Raw genomic sequence first — 16,584 nt, forward strand, 5'->3', positions numbered from 1 at the left:
GTGTGTGTGTGTGAGGGGAACAGGGTCACATCACAGGAGAGTGAACTGTCTTTCAGAAATCATAGCACGTCAGCTGTCTTAACCGCGGCTACATACCAGCTTCATCACTGTGTCTGTCACGCGACTCTGTTCCCCTTTCGGGCTCTGTCTTTACATTTATTTTGAAAGATGAAGCTCGCGATTATGGTAAGGGGCGTTACATTTCCGACGAGTGCTTGCGGTGTTCGGCCAATCACAATGCACTGGGTCAGCTGGCCAATCAGAGCAGACTGCGCTTGTCGGAAGGAGGGACTTTGTATAAAACGAAGCGTTTGAGAGAGGCGGGGCATAGAGGACCTACAATAATGTACAGTATTTGAAAAATAATGTGTTTTTTTAACATTAAAGCATGTCAACATATTCTGTTACACCAAATACACAAAATAATGATCTTTAAAAAAGCATCATATGACCCCTTTAATATATTTGGCAAACCAACCATCGCTATTTTATTCCCATGACAAGTTAAAGAAGGGGTCAAGTGGGCTTGCCTCAATGAATGAATAAACTGCTAATGAGTTGAGTTGAGTATGAATATGTAGACAGCGAAATAGGACAAACAAAAGCATCGCCAGGCAACGCAAAGGAATGCTTGAGTCAAGTCTCCTTTGTGCTGCAGTCTGTCAGAGTTCCTTGACCTGGGAGTCAAACACAAGCTGACTTCTTCTCAAGAGCTTTGGAGGCTGCCTGCATTGTGAGAGCAGCTATAAATATTCATTAGACAGACAATGAATGAAAGACCTCAGCTTTAATTCTAGACAAACTCAAGCAGGGATTTATGTGGCAAAACAAAATCAAGACTCAGAGAGTTTTTACTGGCATTAATATGAAGACTTAAACCCTGATCTATCAGTTAAATGTTTTCAAAGTATCTCATTCAAATACATCTCCAATGTATTAAAGTGCATTGTAAAAAAAATATATATTGAAAAAGTTTTACAAGAAAATTCTATTTCAGTCTTTAGTGTGTTACTTTTTTTTTATTATTATTTGTGAAATTTACTAGCAGTTCCTGAGTGAAAATTGTTTCGCCACCAAATATTTTTTCAGTCTATGCCCACAGAGCAAAATTAGGCCTATACCAACTATAAAAATCCAGAAAGAACTATATGTGTGTATAAAATTCACATTTGTCAGAGCAACAACCAGACCCTCCATTCCAAAGGCCTTTTTAAGAGATGATTCAAGAAAGGAATATTCCCAGTCAGCTGGTTTTAGGGTTATGTTCACACATGTTGTGTCTGCCAAACATGCCTGGCAGAGCCCCAGGATAAAACAGCTAACAAACTAAACCAAAATTATTATTAAGGCAAGACACTGCAGGCAAAACCAGAAGATTTTTCATGTAATGGTCAGTTTCGAGGTTTTGGGCTATTTGGCTTGTCATCACGTGTTGTTTCAGACTACTGGAAAGAAAACATTCAAAATGCACTTTTAAGTTTTCGTTTTATAACATTTTATCTATTTGAATCTGAAGATTTTAATTACAACACATATCTCTAAAGGCCACAAATCTCCACTTCAGTAGCACTTACATACACATAAACATTACAGTTTTATTTCCATATATATTCTGAAGGTTTTTACTTCAGGGTTTGATCAAAGATCATCTTTATGTATGTATTTACTTATTTATTTAGACAGTTTTTTTTTTCTGATTTTTGAGTGATAAAAACAACCAAAATCCCCTCTAAAAAACATTGACTCTGATATCGACAAAACAAAACAAGAATTTTGAACCTGGCTTCATCTAATGTGCTGATTCCTGTTTTGGAAATGTATGCAAATTAGTGCATGTTTAATTAAAAAGGGCATAATTTGCATATTTAAACATTACATTTCAGAAAAATTGTAATACAAAATATGTTTTTTTAATGTAATCAGTCAGCTGTGGAGATATTATATTATAGGTTATCTATTAGGTAGGCCTACTTTTTTTTACCCTATTCACCTTGTCACCTTAAATTATTAAAATGTATTAAGAAAATACTTAGTTATGCAAATAAATACAATACAGTTACTGTGAATTATCATGTTATTTGTCCCTATTAGACAAATGTGACCCCTGGACCACAAAACCAGTCACAAGTGTCCGTTTTTCGAAATTGAGATTATGAATAAATAAGCTTTCCATTGATGTATGGTTTGTTAAATATTTGGCTGAGATACAACTATTTGAAAATCTGGAATCTGAGGGTGCAAAAAAATCTAAAAAATCTAAAAATCGCCTTTAAAGTTGTCCAAATGAAGTTCTGAGCAATGCATATTACTGATCAAAAACGAAGTTTTAATATATTTACGGTAGGAAATTTACTAAATGTCTTCATGGAACATGATCTTTACTTAATATCCTAATGATTTTTGGCATATACAAAAAAAATGATCATTTTGACCCATACAATGTATTTTTGTCTATTGCTACAAACATACCCCTGCTACTTATGACTGGCTTTGTGGTCCAGGGTCACAAGTAGCATTCTGACATTTGTAGTGGTATATTGTACATAATACCACTACAAAGCTCACTAAAGTCAAACATGCATATAAACTCCCATATCAACTAGTCCAAAAAAAGTGCAGGCCAATTAAAAATGGCAAGAAGTTGGTCATAAAAGCCAAACTGAATGTGAGCAAGTGCTCAGCCACACAAAATGGATGATTAATGACTTCGCTCTGTTTGGTGTTTAAGCACAAGACACTTATGTTCAGAGGGACATTTGTCTTCAACAAATGAGGAGCTAGAGCCATTGAGATGCCCTCACAATGCCGAGCTCCCTTTTCATTCAAAGGCCATGTGTCCTGCAGGAGGCCTGAATTATCTGCTGCACTCCCATCAACCCCCCTTCACCTCTCTACCCTGTTCCACACAACCGCCAATACAAAGCACTTCACGCCAGGAGGTTGGCCCGTTACTCCGGGGGTCACGGATCTGCAGTGGGACCACTGCTGCAGGGTCATTCAACTCTTCCACCCCTCGACTCCCTCTTGTCACCCTCGTCACCACCTCTGGCCAAAAAACACAAATACAGAGGCAGCCTTCCATTGTAGGCTGCGTCGAGACTGTCTGCCCCTCAAAAGCTTTGTTAACGCTCCCGATCCTACACTGATCTCTTTACTGGGGGTGAAGGGAGTGCTGTTGCAGGATATGTGCCAGTGACATATGGCGAGATGTTAACACATTATTAATGCAAAGTTAACAAAATTATTTCTGTAAGTGAGTCATAAATGGATTTTGGATATAAAGTGACTAAAAAGTATTCAGTCACTTAAGCCGTACTTAAAAATGAATGAATGTCATTGCATAAGATTACGAAATATCAAAGCAAGTGGCATTTCATTTATATTAAGCTAATGCAAGAACATTTTGTAAGCATGATTTTTTTTTATTTCACAACAAGAGACTTTTGTTAAATTATAAAACAATGTCTACACTGTTCAAAATTAAGACCATAATTATTTGGGACACTTTTATGGTTGTCAAACGTAAACGGTATGTCTAAGTGATGAACTAAACATGTGGTTAGTCTGCTAGGATATTTGTGTGAATTGTGTGATTTCATACATCCACTTGGTTTTAAATAATGACAAAAATGTATGAGAAAGAGAAAAGTTAAATACATCAAGCACGCATTAAATTAATCAAAAGTAAATACTTTTACATTGTTACAGAAGATTTATATTTCAAATAAATGCTATTCTTTCAAACTTTCTAATCATCAAAGAATCCTGAATTTTTCCTGAAATCCTGAAATTTATCACGGCTTCCTCAAAAATATACAGCTGCACAATTGTTTTCAATATTGATAATAAGAGATATTGTGGAGAATATATAAACATCTGTTATGTGAAATAGCTTATTCAGGACAGTATTAAATAAACAATAACATGCAATTTTCATGATCCCTCTTATTTTGTTAAAATTATTAACATTTTGCATATTCTGCAAGGGGCATGTAAATTTATGAGCACAACTATATATATATATATATATATATATATAATTAATAACTTGTTGAAATTGAAAATTAAATTAAATGCTAGCTTACAAAAATAAGAAATTTGAAAAAAAGTGAAAAATTAAAATGAAACCACAGAGTGATATACGAGACATGCTACGTGGGAAATCAATTACCTGTAAAATTAGTCAATTACGCACATAGCAGTAATTATACAATTGTACAAGACCAATCAGAGTCAGGAATTCCAGAAAATAGATGAACAAAAAAATAAACAAATTAATACGTGAATTAAAAAAATAATTCCAGAAAACCATGTTCTGAAATATAATTGTGAAATATATTCTGAGGATGTTTATGTGCCATACAATTAGTACATAAACACCGTCAGCATATATCTCACAAGGTCTTTTCTAAAGAAATGCTGTTTCTTTGATCCACCGCCTAACTAACAGCGTTCATTCACTTCTTAATCTGGCAGTATTAAGCTCTTAAGTAGCAGGTAGAGCTTTAAATTAGTCAGTGCTTAGACACAGGGATGATAAATATAATGTGTGTTGGTGAAGAGGCCCAATAAAGAGGATGGCACACATTCATATGCATGTGTTTGTGTGCTCAGCTTGATTGGAATGTTGTGCCGGAGGAAGAACAAAGGACTTCAGGAGGAACAAAGCACTTGAATCTAAAGGAAGGAAGGCAAGTGGCAGGTTGGCAGTGGGAAGGGGGTGATGGGAAGAATATGGACGGTTGTAAGAAGTGTGGGAGATCTTACACACAATGAGCCCCCTGGTGCCATAGCCATTCTTACCTCCAGCTCCCTTTAACACACACACACACACACACACACACTCAAATCACATGTAGCCCCATTGGCTGCACGTTAAGACGGCGACAGCTGAGCTCCCTGGTTTTTTCCTGCATGACACACATGCGCACACACTCGCAAACTTGCTACCCCAGAGACACTTGTCACACAAACAGGAACTTCTGTCACCTAGTTTACAGCTTACATCTCACTTTGACCTTAACTGGTGATCTAGCTGGGAGGCCTACACTAGTGTGGTCCCAGCTGAGAGTACATGTGCATCTGGGTATAAAACACTGATAAGCCCAATGCAATGCTCCTCGCTGTTCTGAATGGCATGGAAATACAACCATCTTCATGAAAAGACTATACAAATGGCTGACAAACGTTTGTGTGACTCCAACCTTATTACATATATTTAATGCTAATAATATTTCAGACACTTGTCCAAAGTGTAAGACTTGTAATGGTACTCTATATCATTGTGTGTGGGAGTGTGAAGCGATTTTGGAATTCTGGAAAGAAGTAGAGTATAATAAAATCATTAATGTCTTTATCTCTTGAACCAAAAATGTGTATTTTTATTTTTTCCCTTCATGATCTCAGATTGAAAAGAAAGGAATATACATTTATACATATGACTATAATATAGGGAGATGGCTTAATAAAAATGGCATTTTATTTTCCATTTTCATTTTAATTTTAGTTCAATTATTAGTAATTCAGGTGTGTTTTTCCTGTTTTTATTATTTTTAATAGGTCTGTGTAGTTTCTATTACTTTTTATTCCAGATTTCTATATTTTACTTAGTTAATGTTTATTTTATTTCAATTTAGTTGTAGTTTACTCAGTTTTAGTTCAATTCAAGGTAACTGTAATAATGGTTGACGATACCTAAGAAAAGAATAAATATTAGCAGAAATGTCCTGTGCTAGGAAGGCCTTTTTGTTTATATGTGAATGCATATATTTGTTATAAGTTTTTGTTAGCAGAAGTGTCATTTTTTTGTCTAAAAACCAATAAAAATATTTAAAATATAAATATGACCAATAAAAGCTAAGACGTTTTTCATTCCTTGATTAATTTCTCTGACATGTAGCTACATTTGCAGACACACTAAACATGTAGCTATAGGAAATGTTTTGGATTCAAACAGTGATGAGTGACTTTAACAAGCATTCAAACAATAATAGCCATAGGAGATGATATTATATAATGGAACAGATCCTGCAACAGAACACTAACATCAAAACAATGCTTTTGATTTGACCAATGTGTGTGTAATCTAAATTTATATCATGTTTGAGCTACTAGCATCACCAAATAGAACTGCAATATGTTCGGACTATCATGCTAACACACTACTCTTAATATTTTTGCAATATATACACTAGTAAACATTTGAAGTGGATCAAAACCTTTCATCAAAAGTTGTCCTAAAACCTAAAACGCGTTCTTGTCTTAGGACAACTTTGATGAACTTTATTGATCCACTTCAAATGTGAATTAATAAAATTATTTAATTGTTGACTACTATAGTTTGTATAATAAGCACACCATGCAGATTTTCAGATTTTGCTCTGCGCATGACTTTACTTTCCACTTCCTGTATAACAATTTAACCGGAAGTAACAGTAACTGCGATCTCTTTTCTGACTTATTGCTTGAGCATAATATGTGATTCAGTTTTACACTCAAATATTTTTTTTTAAAAGCCACAAACCCGACACTCAAGCATTTGCTATTAGAGAATATTAGAGAAGCTTGTGTAGCTTGCTTCACTTACATTAAATAATAATAATAATAATAAAACAGGCAGTACATGTTGCACACTGTGCAGTATTTAGTAAGCTAGCATTCATTCCGAACAATAGACTGTTTTCAAACAGCTTTCCTAAACACTCCCCCATCTGCCATTGGTTGAATACCTCTACCCCAAACTGGCACCATTAGCAAGTGCTATGTTAGGCTGCTAGGGATCAAGGGGTCAAGGTTTGACTGGTTAACATAGCCTCATTAGCCTCTGGTTGTAGATGTCGTCAAAGAACATCTTTCTCTTTTGACGGGCATCCACAAATGTTGGCGTATTCTGACAAAATACTTTTTTTTTTTTTTTTGCAAGCAGTAAGCCTATATGGATCACAAATATTCATTCCAGAATAATAGATGACTGTTTGTTGTTGCACTTTTAATAGTAGGTTTAAAGCAGGTTGGATGACTTTTCATGTTTCCTGAGGCGAATGGTTCTTGTTTGAATACTCTTTGCCTAAGACTCTTTCTTTCTCTAAAGGAAATGTGCAAAAGAGGAATACACACACATGTACACAAAGATAAGAATATTGTTTTAAAGATCACACTTATGAAAACTCATTGCTCAATATGTTGTGAAATCAAGTGTAAGAAGGCCTAACCTTCTAACCACAAACTAAAGGTTTGTGATGCTTGTGTTTTTTTAAAAACGTTTGATATGTCTTTTAATTTACCCGTAGCATTCTATTTACCTGCAGCATAACATTTTTTTTTTTTTTTTATAAATATTGTAACTTGAAAGGGGTAATCTGTTTATTGAAAGCCTCGTTTGGAGTCATTTATTAAGCACATATTGGCAAATATCGCCCTCCTTTGGACAACACACGATCTGCATAATAACACAAACAGTAGTGGATTTACATTTTCGATACTAAATTCTGGATAATTAATTAATAAATAATAAAAAATATTAATTAAGCAATAACAATAAAACATTTCCAACCCTCAAAGCGGATTCGTTTCCAATGTGCAGACAACCGACCTGGCTTCTCAACGCGGAATTTAAACCGGTAATGTCAGAGAATGCTATTGATTTAATTGTTTGTTTCACATCACACGCTCGTTTTTAAACATCCCCTCTCGGTATGTACCTCTGTTATGATATTTACACTTAAATAATAGGTGTTTTAATTGCTCATCAAGCACTTCATAGGTTTATGAGTCCCCGTGTTCTCAGTCAACGTATTAAAAAAAAAAAAAACTTAAATGTTTTGTGCTGAAACCACACGATTAACCAGCGGCGCGATCACGTGACCATCTACTGGAAACGCTTGTTTATAGTATGTCACCACGCCGCTCGAGCTGTCATCACTATACTGTCCAGAGGTGAATCAGGTATGTCCTCACAGTCTCTCTGTCTAACCCATCTGTGTCCTTGTGTATGTGTAACTCTGCCTGCAGATGTTATATGCACGTTACAATTCATAATGTTAGCTTTTTATTTGCCTGCCTGTGTCAGTTAGCTATAATAGGTGCTGTCAGGATCTGTTTATGTACTTCGTGATGATAGTATACTCACGTCCCCCTCTAATACAGTGTATTTTCATGTTTTAAAATATAATAAATGTACTTCAGATCAGAAACCGATATATGGTCACATTTAATTGGATCAATATTAATAATTCCCACATTTTAAATAAATTATTTTGGGGTCTCCATCATATAGGCTACTGGATAAAATAGCCCTGAATGAGGTTAAGGGACATGATTTTGATGGGGCGTAATTAATTTTCTTGTCAGTTATAATTAATCAAATGTAATAATGTAAGTGCTTGAATTGATCAAAGCTTATTTTGACACAAGTTCATATTAATGTTTATATTGTTCACTAGATAATATGAATAGGAGGAATGACCCGAGTGTGTGCTGAATTACATGAGTTCTGTGCAGCAGCTGTTTATTTAACTCCACTGCATCCTGTTATGCTCATTTTATAGTCTTGATTGTTTCAAGAAATTTTTGTATTTATTTTAAGTCTACATAGTGCCTCTATGTTTAACAATTTGCAACACCCAAATGTGCAAACAGTGCTTGCTCTGTCTTGAGCATTAGGGTTGCGTGTACTCTTGTCATCTTTGGCCTTCACACAAGCTTATCATGAGTTGTCATGAAATCAGAATCATCCTGGTTGACAGTTTTCTATAAGATATGATTCCAGCAATTCTCAACTCTGACATAGTCACCTTATATATTGGATTCTCTCTGTTTGGCCAAGTTGTGTGACCTTTCATTTCATTCAGGTCTTTTACCGTAAATGTAGTCTGTTTGTTCTGGGGCTGTTGGCTTAACCTTTATTCTTAGGGTGAATACTTACCTAGAGATTTCATTTGCATTACCGTGGTTCTTGCTTTTACTCATTCCTAATCAGTCCAGGTATAGTATGTCAGTGGATTATGTCACCCTCTTCTTGACTTGGGCCTATCATAGACCATACCGTATAAGCCTATGTATCACAATAAAACTATTATCGATAAAGATCCACACACCTAATGAGCTCAAATTAACAGGATTTTATTGTGCTGAGTGATTTTAAAATAAGAAAGAAAAGTAAAGAAAAATATGGACTTTGGTACATTAAAAGACACAGTGACTTGCAGACATGAGTCATTATTACTGTATATGAACGGTTTTAGTGTTGAAATATCACATAGTGATTATGCAGTGTTGTAATGATGATACGTTGGACTGAATTACATGTAGACAGTAAATAGTATACTGAATATTTAATAATCATAAATACATGATATATATATAGCCATCAATAAGCCAATGAAGCAAACATTATAATCCAGCTTCTGAATACATTCCTTTAAGTTCATGCTTAACCATTCAGTTTTCATAGTTTGGTTTTCTTTTGTTTTTTATACATGTGTGAAATCTTTTCAGAATTTGCATCAACAGATTTTTTTTACAAACATTCTAAAATCCTGTTATTTTTATTTCTTTTTAAAGGGTGGGTGTGTGATATTACAATGCTTAGGATAAAATGGGAGCTGCTGCTAATGGCCATCATATGCTGGCAGAGAGGCCACACAGATAATCATGAGGCTAAGAAGAGACTTGGGCATGCGACTGTGGTAGTTGTGGGTGGAACAGGTGACTTGGCCAGGAAGTACCTGTGGCAAGGCTTTTTCCAGCTCTATGCTGACCAGGTAGGCAAAGGACACACCTTCTCATTTTACGGTGGGGGCCTTTCACCGACCGAGAAGGGGACACCGCTGCTGTTTGGGATCTTGAAGGAGCTGGCTTGTCCTCCGGAGCTCTCTGCAGAGCGCTGTACTTTGGTCAAAGACCAGTTCCTGCATCTTTCCAAATATCACCAGCTGAAGACTACTGAGGACTACGAGAAGCTCAGCCAGCAGATCAAACAGCAGCTAGGACAGGAGGGTATGGTCGAAGCAGGGAGGCTCTTCTACCTGTCTGTTCCAGCTTTCGCGTTTGCAGACATTGCAGAGAAGATCAACAAGACCTGCCGCCCCCCATCTGACGCATGGCTCAGGGTGGTACTGGAGAAGCCATTTGGTCACGACCTTTACAGTGCTCAGGCCCTTTACAAAAAATTGTCAGACCAGCTGAAAGAAAAGGAGATGTACAGGATTGACCACTATTTAGGGAAGCAGGTACAATGTTATTTCATTAACATACACTATTGTTCAAAAGTTTGGCATTGACAAGATTTTTGTTTTTGAAAAAAGTCTCTCACCAAAGCTCAATTTATTTGATCAAAATACAGTAAAAACCACTAATATTATGAAACACTGAATTTTTGATGAATGAAGAGTGCAAAAGAACATAATTTACTTGAAATAGAAATCTTTTGTAACATATCCCTTTATGTATTAAGTATTGATTTCATTCAAAGAAAAAAATAATTTCTGAACCCAAACTTTTGAATGGTAGTGTACTTTCACAAAAATAACAGGATCTACATGAGCTTTAAAAAGTTTTTTTTTCTGTCCCAAAGGTTGTCTCTAAAATACTGCCATTTAGGAAAGAGAATAAGAAACTTCTAGACCCTATCTGGAACAAGCACCATATCGAAAGAATAGAAATTGTATTGAAGGAAACCCTGGATGCCAAAGGTACTGGTTATTTAGTTGCTTATAAATGCAAGTTCACGTTGTCAAAAAGTTCCTTTCTCCATTTATCTTCTCAGTGATTACTTCAGCACTTATTATCTATCATTCATTTACAGGCCGGATTCAGTTTTATGATCAATATGGCGTCATCAGAGACGTGCTCCAAAATCACCTCACAGAGGTCATGACCCTTATGTTGATGAACCTTCCTGCAAACCTGTCCAACAGCATGGAGATACTACAAAACAAGCTTAATTTCTTGGCTTCCCTTCAACACGTAGATAACAGTAATGCGGTTGTAGGTCAGTACCAAGCTTACAATGGAGAGGTTCAGGAAGAGCTAAATAAAACAAAGGACTACTTCAGCTTGACCCCCACATTTGCTGGTGAGTGGAAGAGCTTTGTAGCTACATAATCCAGTATGTTCACATGCACACAAGAAAAATGCTTATAGCAGAAAAGCTGTTTTCCTTAGTGCATGTTAACATAGTCATTGATTCATAGCAGTGTGACTGTGGAAAATCAGTCTAACCACGCTTATGTTGACAATAATTGTCTTTACAGGTGTGGTTATTCATGTCGACAATGCGCAATATGAGGGTATCCCCATATTTATGACCTCAGGCAAGGCACTTGATGAACGGGTTTCTTATGCACGTGTGCTTTTCAAAAATGATGTATTTTGCATCCAGGATCCCAACAATGTTCAGTGCAAATCCAAACAGATCATATTTTATCTGGGTCACGGAAACCTGCAGTACCCTGCGATTCTTATCAGCAAGAACCTGTTCAAGCCCGAACTGGTAAGCAGCGGTGACTGGAAGGAGGTCACCGAATACAAAGATGTGAATGTCCTGGGGTTACCACTTAGTGACTATTACATCCAGTCACCGGTCACACCCAGAGAGGCTTATTGCGAGCTGATCTCGCATGTCTTCTTTGGACGCAAGGATAGCTTTATTAGTGCCGAAGGACTCCTTGCTTCCTGGGCGTTTTGGACTCCCCTCCTTGAAGGCCTGAGTCGGGTCTTTCCACGGGTGTATCCAGGTGGCGAAGCCAATGGAAACCTGCTAAACTTTCAGCTGCAGGGCCATCAGGTTGCTTTTAGCCATGAAGCCGTGGTCAACGTTATCAACCCCGGTGCCAAAGACAACTTCCAAGTGATGCAAGGGAAGTACCGTAGTTCTGAAATGGTATCTGCCTGGGCACAGGAACTGGTGGAGCGCTTGGCTTCGGATCTACTCCTGGCTGCTGAGGAGGCCATTCGTGAAGAAGGTCAGTTTCACCTGGCGTTGTCTGGTGGCTCCAGCCCAGTGGCACTGCTTCGTGCACTGGCCCTGAACCTCTACACCTTTCCGTGGCGCAACACTCACATATGGCAAGTGGACGAGCGTTGTGTGCCACATACAGAAACAGGCTCCAACTTCCGGTCCATTCACGATCTCCTGCTTCTGCATATCCGCATACCCTACTTCAACATCCACCCCATGCCTGTGCATCTCACCCAACGGTTATGTGTGGAAGAGGATGGTGGACCAGCATTATATGAGAAGGAAATCAATAAACATGTCAATGGCTCCAGTTTCCACTACATCCTGCTCGGCGTAGGCCAGGACGGCCACACTGCCTCATTATTCCAGGACACCAAATTGGAAAATGATGAGGAACGGTTGGTAATTCTGACAGAAAGCCCCATTAAACCACACCAGAGGATGAGTCTCACATTCACAGCTATCAATAGGGCTCGAAGGGTTGGTGTTTTAATTATGGGCAAGAGCAAGCATGAACTTGTCAGTCAACTCAGCCGAATTAAGGGCGAATCATCCAAGTATCCCATTACCAAAGTACAGCCGAAGACCGGTACTCTTATATGGTACATTGACTATGATGCATTGTTAGGATAAATGGCCTAAAGACCAGTACAAATTTGTCAGTGAAGCCACCTGCCAGGGCTTATATCTCAAATTGAATGCTGTATTGTGAATGATTGAAGAGTATCAATTGAAGTGTAATTTTCACACCAATTGAGGTGTGATATGTGTGAGAGTTATTTTAATGCTGTGATAAGGATTTTGCTATTTGACTGTGCTACAGAATCATTGCATTATAAACAATTGACCACTTAAAATCTCAGGAACTCTAGTAGCTTACAATAATTTTTTCAACTAATTAATCTTATAATGATGCTGAAATACTTATTTCACAAGATCAGATGGTTTAGAAGGAGTTAAGAAAATACGTATGAAAAATTGAATTCCATATTGAGCACTCTTTCCACATTTGTGACCAAGCAGTGATCAGATAAAACATATTTGAATGCTCTGTAATTTGACTTTCTACTCATTTTTTACATAGCTGCAATTATTCATCAGACTGCCAAGTAAAAATTGAGATGAAGAACCAACTCTTTGTTTTTCAGAGGAAACAAACAGATGTATTTGGTTTCTTTTTCCCCCTTCTTTATTGAGCATACTCACAAACCTCAGGTTAAGAAATACTAATAAAACATGTACTCAAAACTTGCCTTTTCCAGTGGTTTTAGGAGAGAACAAATGTTAATTTACTGTTTCATCTTTAGACTGAATTGAGTTTCTATTGTTGGCCTTATTGATGAAACCATTCCAGAACTACATTGTTGACAATGTATTAGTGTCAAAGATTTTTGCCATACCTCAGAAAACAAAGGTTCATTATGTGTTGAGCAGTTACACAACAACACCTTACAATAGTTTTATATCTAAACATGAATGCCTTTTGTAAAGTCTGTTTTTATACTGTGTTGTTTAAAATCTAAGAAGCACATGTTAGTCAGCATTGCATGCTTTATGAAACACTGCAGGAGTTGTTTCTGAACAGCTGGACAGCATCGTCTGATTCATAACCACCGATTTAACATTTTGTAGTGAAGCAAAACAGCATTACATTCCACAGGGATCAAATCATCTAATGTGAAAATGTTAATAAAACATTAAAATAAATGCACACATATTAAAGTCCTTATGTGTATTTACACAAATAGATCCCTATGTTTTTAATGTGCCTATACATAGAAAATGTTTAACATTGTTGAGATCCTATTGTGTGTATTTCAACAAAGTTTGTGCCTTGCTGACTGGTTTAACATCTGAATTGACACTTTTAAATAAAGTGTATTGCTTTTCCATTATATGTTTTAAGGAACTTTTGTTACAGTATTCAGCTGTATTACATGGAATCGCATACATCATCTTATATTTTGCAGTGGTTTTACTACATAGCAATAAAATATATTTTTGAAATCATGTTTTTTTTTCTTCCTCTTTCCAAATATGACCCAACCATGTAGACTTCAAACACAATGTGTTTATATATAGATTTTACAAAAATTCTAAATACAATTTGTATTTATGCAATCTTTCCTCTCCCTTAAACGGTGATATTAGTGAAAAGGTGCCTCACAACTGTCTGAAAAACCACTGAAACCATGTAAATAATAAATGCACCTGTATTGAGTGTCAGTAGAAGGCCATACTGCAGCAGTGGCTCATTTTCAACCCCAGAGGCACGTATCTCTTAACCAATGAGGAAACATTCTGTGGATCAGGCAAAGACCTCCTAACCAGAAGGAAAGCTGGATAGAGGCACAAGAACAATGGTCATTTTTTTCTACACTTATTATGCTGGAATTGGAACTGACCAAAAACCAAGTATATCATTTTACCTGTTGAGAGTATGCAGGCCCAAGAGACTACCAAAGAAAATATGTATAATTCTGTGGTGGTCTTTGCCTGAGAAAAACAAAAAGTGACATATAAGCTAATTGTTGCACATAAAATCATATTACCATAATTTATATTTACACACTGAGGTGCAGACAGGGTAAGAATGACTGTACAGAGTCCCTGGATAAATGTGAACAGCCCAAATGAGTGAAAAGCTACCCTGATGCTCTTGGGAACTGGGTGAGTGAGTGTAAGTGCTACAACCAAACCTTCAGTGGGGTGATAATTAGTATTTCAAATTGAAAAGCAGACAAATATATGCAAAATTAAAAAATATATATATATAAATATCAAAATCAGATTACCTGTTGCTATGAAGGAGAACACAATGAAGGCTATGTGATTGTTTAACAGTGGCTTTTCACAATAACGAGACGTTTTTGGCCTGTGAAAACATTACTGCAGAATAAAAGACATATCACATGATAACAAGCATGCGCATATTAGCACTTTTATCTGCGAAACGTTATATAGCTCACTTACCTTGACAAAACATAAAACTGGTGCCAAGAAAAAGCACCACAAAGATGAAAAGACCAATCTGACTGCCAGGGAGAAACAATTTTGATTTTAACATGATTATGTTATATGTGTCACACTCAAGCTTTACAACAGATAAAACTAAATAGTGTTTAGCATATGATTAGCACTTATTTTCTAGATAGATAGATAGATAATGTTGTTCCCATTTTAACCCTTGATCCCTTTAAGCCACCTGCTGGTCTGAAAAGATGCATGAACTAACAAGTGGTGAAGCATTGTACCGTCACCTCAGATAATCCATACAGCAGAATACACTTTTATCAGCAAGATGATTAAAGATTTTTTAAAATCTTAAATTGCATCTTACTGAAAATGTTTAAATATTTACATAGTGAAATAAGTCTGAGGGAAGAAAATTCATAGAAGATTTACAGGATTTACCAGAAAGGTCTAATGCTAGTCAGCATAGCAGGTTATTAGCCTCTGGCAAGTGTAGAACCGAGATCATCGGTTGGGTAATATTAAATGACACCCTCTAGTGGTTTGTCTGAGTATAGTTTTAGAGATTTCAAATTCTGGATTAGTCATTTTCTGTGTAACAGGTTTAAGGCAGTGATCAGCATATTGTGTAAAATTCAGCGTTGACGTATAATAAAATGCATATACACTGAAGAAAAAAAATTCACAAATTTCACAAATAATTACAAAAAAATATTATATTTGATTGTAAAAAGTATTCCAATAATCTTTGTTTTAATTACAACTTCGGAAAAAAAAAACATTTTAACATGAAGCACCACAATGAATTTACATACCTTATTTCACACTTCAAAGCCTTTAAAATAATCATGGCATGAAAGAATGAGGACTAATAACATCATGATTCTTTTAAGTGTTGTGTGTTAAAGGGGTCATATGACGTTGCTAAAAAGAAAATTATTTGGTGTAATGCAATGCGTTTATGCGGTTTAAGGTTCAAAAAACACATTATTTTCCACATACTGTACATTATTGTTTCTCCTCTATGCCCCGCCTTTCTGAAACAGTGCGTTGTGATTGTCTGAATACCTCAAGCGTGTGACGGAATTGTTATGCTCTTTAGCATACTGTGATGCCATGTCCCGGCGCGATGAGACAACACCAATAAAACCCATTATAAACGAGGCATTTGTTGCATCCAGTGGGGACATAATTACTGATTATAATGACTTATACTGTCTTTTTACGCGTTGCATATCGCGATGCGTTAGGGCTGGACTATATGGCCAAAATGTATATCACGATATAGTTCTTAATTTCGGTCGATACGATATAATTCCGATATCGATATGAACACTATTAAAAAAGCCTCATAAAAACGGCCAAGAACGGCCACAACAGATGTCTGTACCTACAAACTTATGAAAAATTAATTTGCCAACACTATATGAAAATGTACTTACAGGCTGTGAGTCAGCACAGAAGCGCCAGACTGTCCTTGCTAAGTTGGAATTGCCCCACTTTATAGAAACAGCCTTTGTTTATAGACAGCATTGCAGGCTACTTTCCCAGGTTCAGGAAACAGTCCTCCGTAAAATGCGTTGCACACACTTGAATATTTGGGTTGAACTGTTCTGGAACAGTGTTGTAAATACAACTTAACCACTGATTTG

At 36.5% G+C, this 16,584-nt stretch overlaps 1 protein-coding gene and 1 long non-coding RNA gene across 2 annotated transcripts; one reads left to right on the top strand and one right to left on the bottom strand.

Annotated features, from left to right (window-relative positions):
* Positions 1-9,105: 9,105 nt before the first annotated feature.
* LOC107666990 (GDH/6PGL endoplasmic bifunctional protein-like) lies at positions 9,106-13,874 on the top strand. The gene is made up of 4 exons (XM_016458544.1): positions 9,106-10,229; positions 10,574-10,691; positions 10,805-11,074; positions 11,253-13,874. The coding sequence occupies exons 1-4, from the start codon at positions 9,477-9,479 to the stop codon at positions 12,590-12,592; spliced, it is 2,481 nt and encodes an 826-aa protein (XP_016314030.1). The 5' UTR covers positions 9,106-9,476; the 3' UTR covers positions 12,593-13,874.
* Positions 10,108-15,404, bottom strand: LOC107666994 (uncharacterized). Its single transcript, XR_001631744.1, has 6 exons — positions 15,374-15,404; positions 14,933-14,994; positions 14,755-14,834; positions 14,389-14,455; positions 14,171-14,298; positions 10,108-10,181 (listed from the first exon to the last, which is right to left on the bottom strand). It is a non-coding gene; the product is annotated as an uncharacterized LOC107666994 (long non-coding RNA).
* Positions 15,405-16,584: the final 1,180 nt, after the last annotated feature.

This window comes from Sinocyclocheilus anshuiensis, unplaced genomic scaffold (genome assembly GCF_001515605.1).
Source record: "Sinocyclocheilus anshuiensis isolate Anshui unplaced genomic scaffold, SAMN03320099.WGS_v1.1 scaffold615, whole genome shotgun sequence".
Lineage (NCBI taxonomy): Eukaryota > Metazoa > Chordata > Actinopteri > Cypriniformes > Cyprinidae > Sinocyclocheilus > Sinocyclocheilus anshuiensis.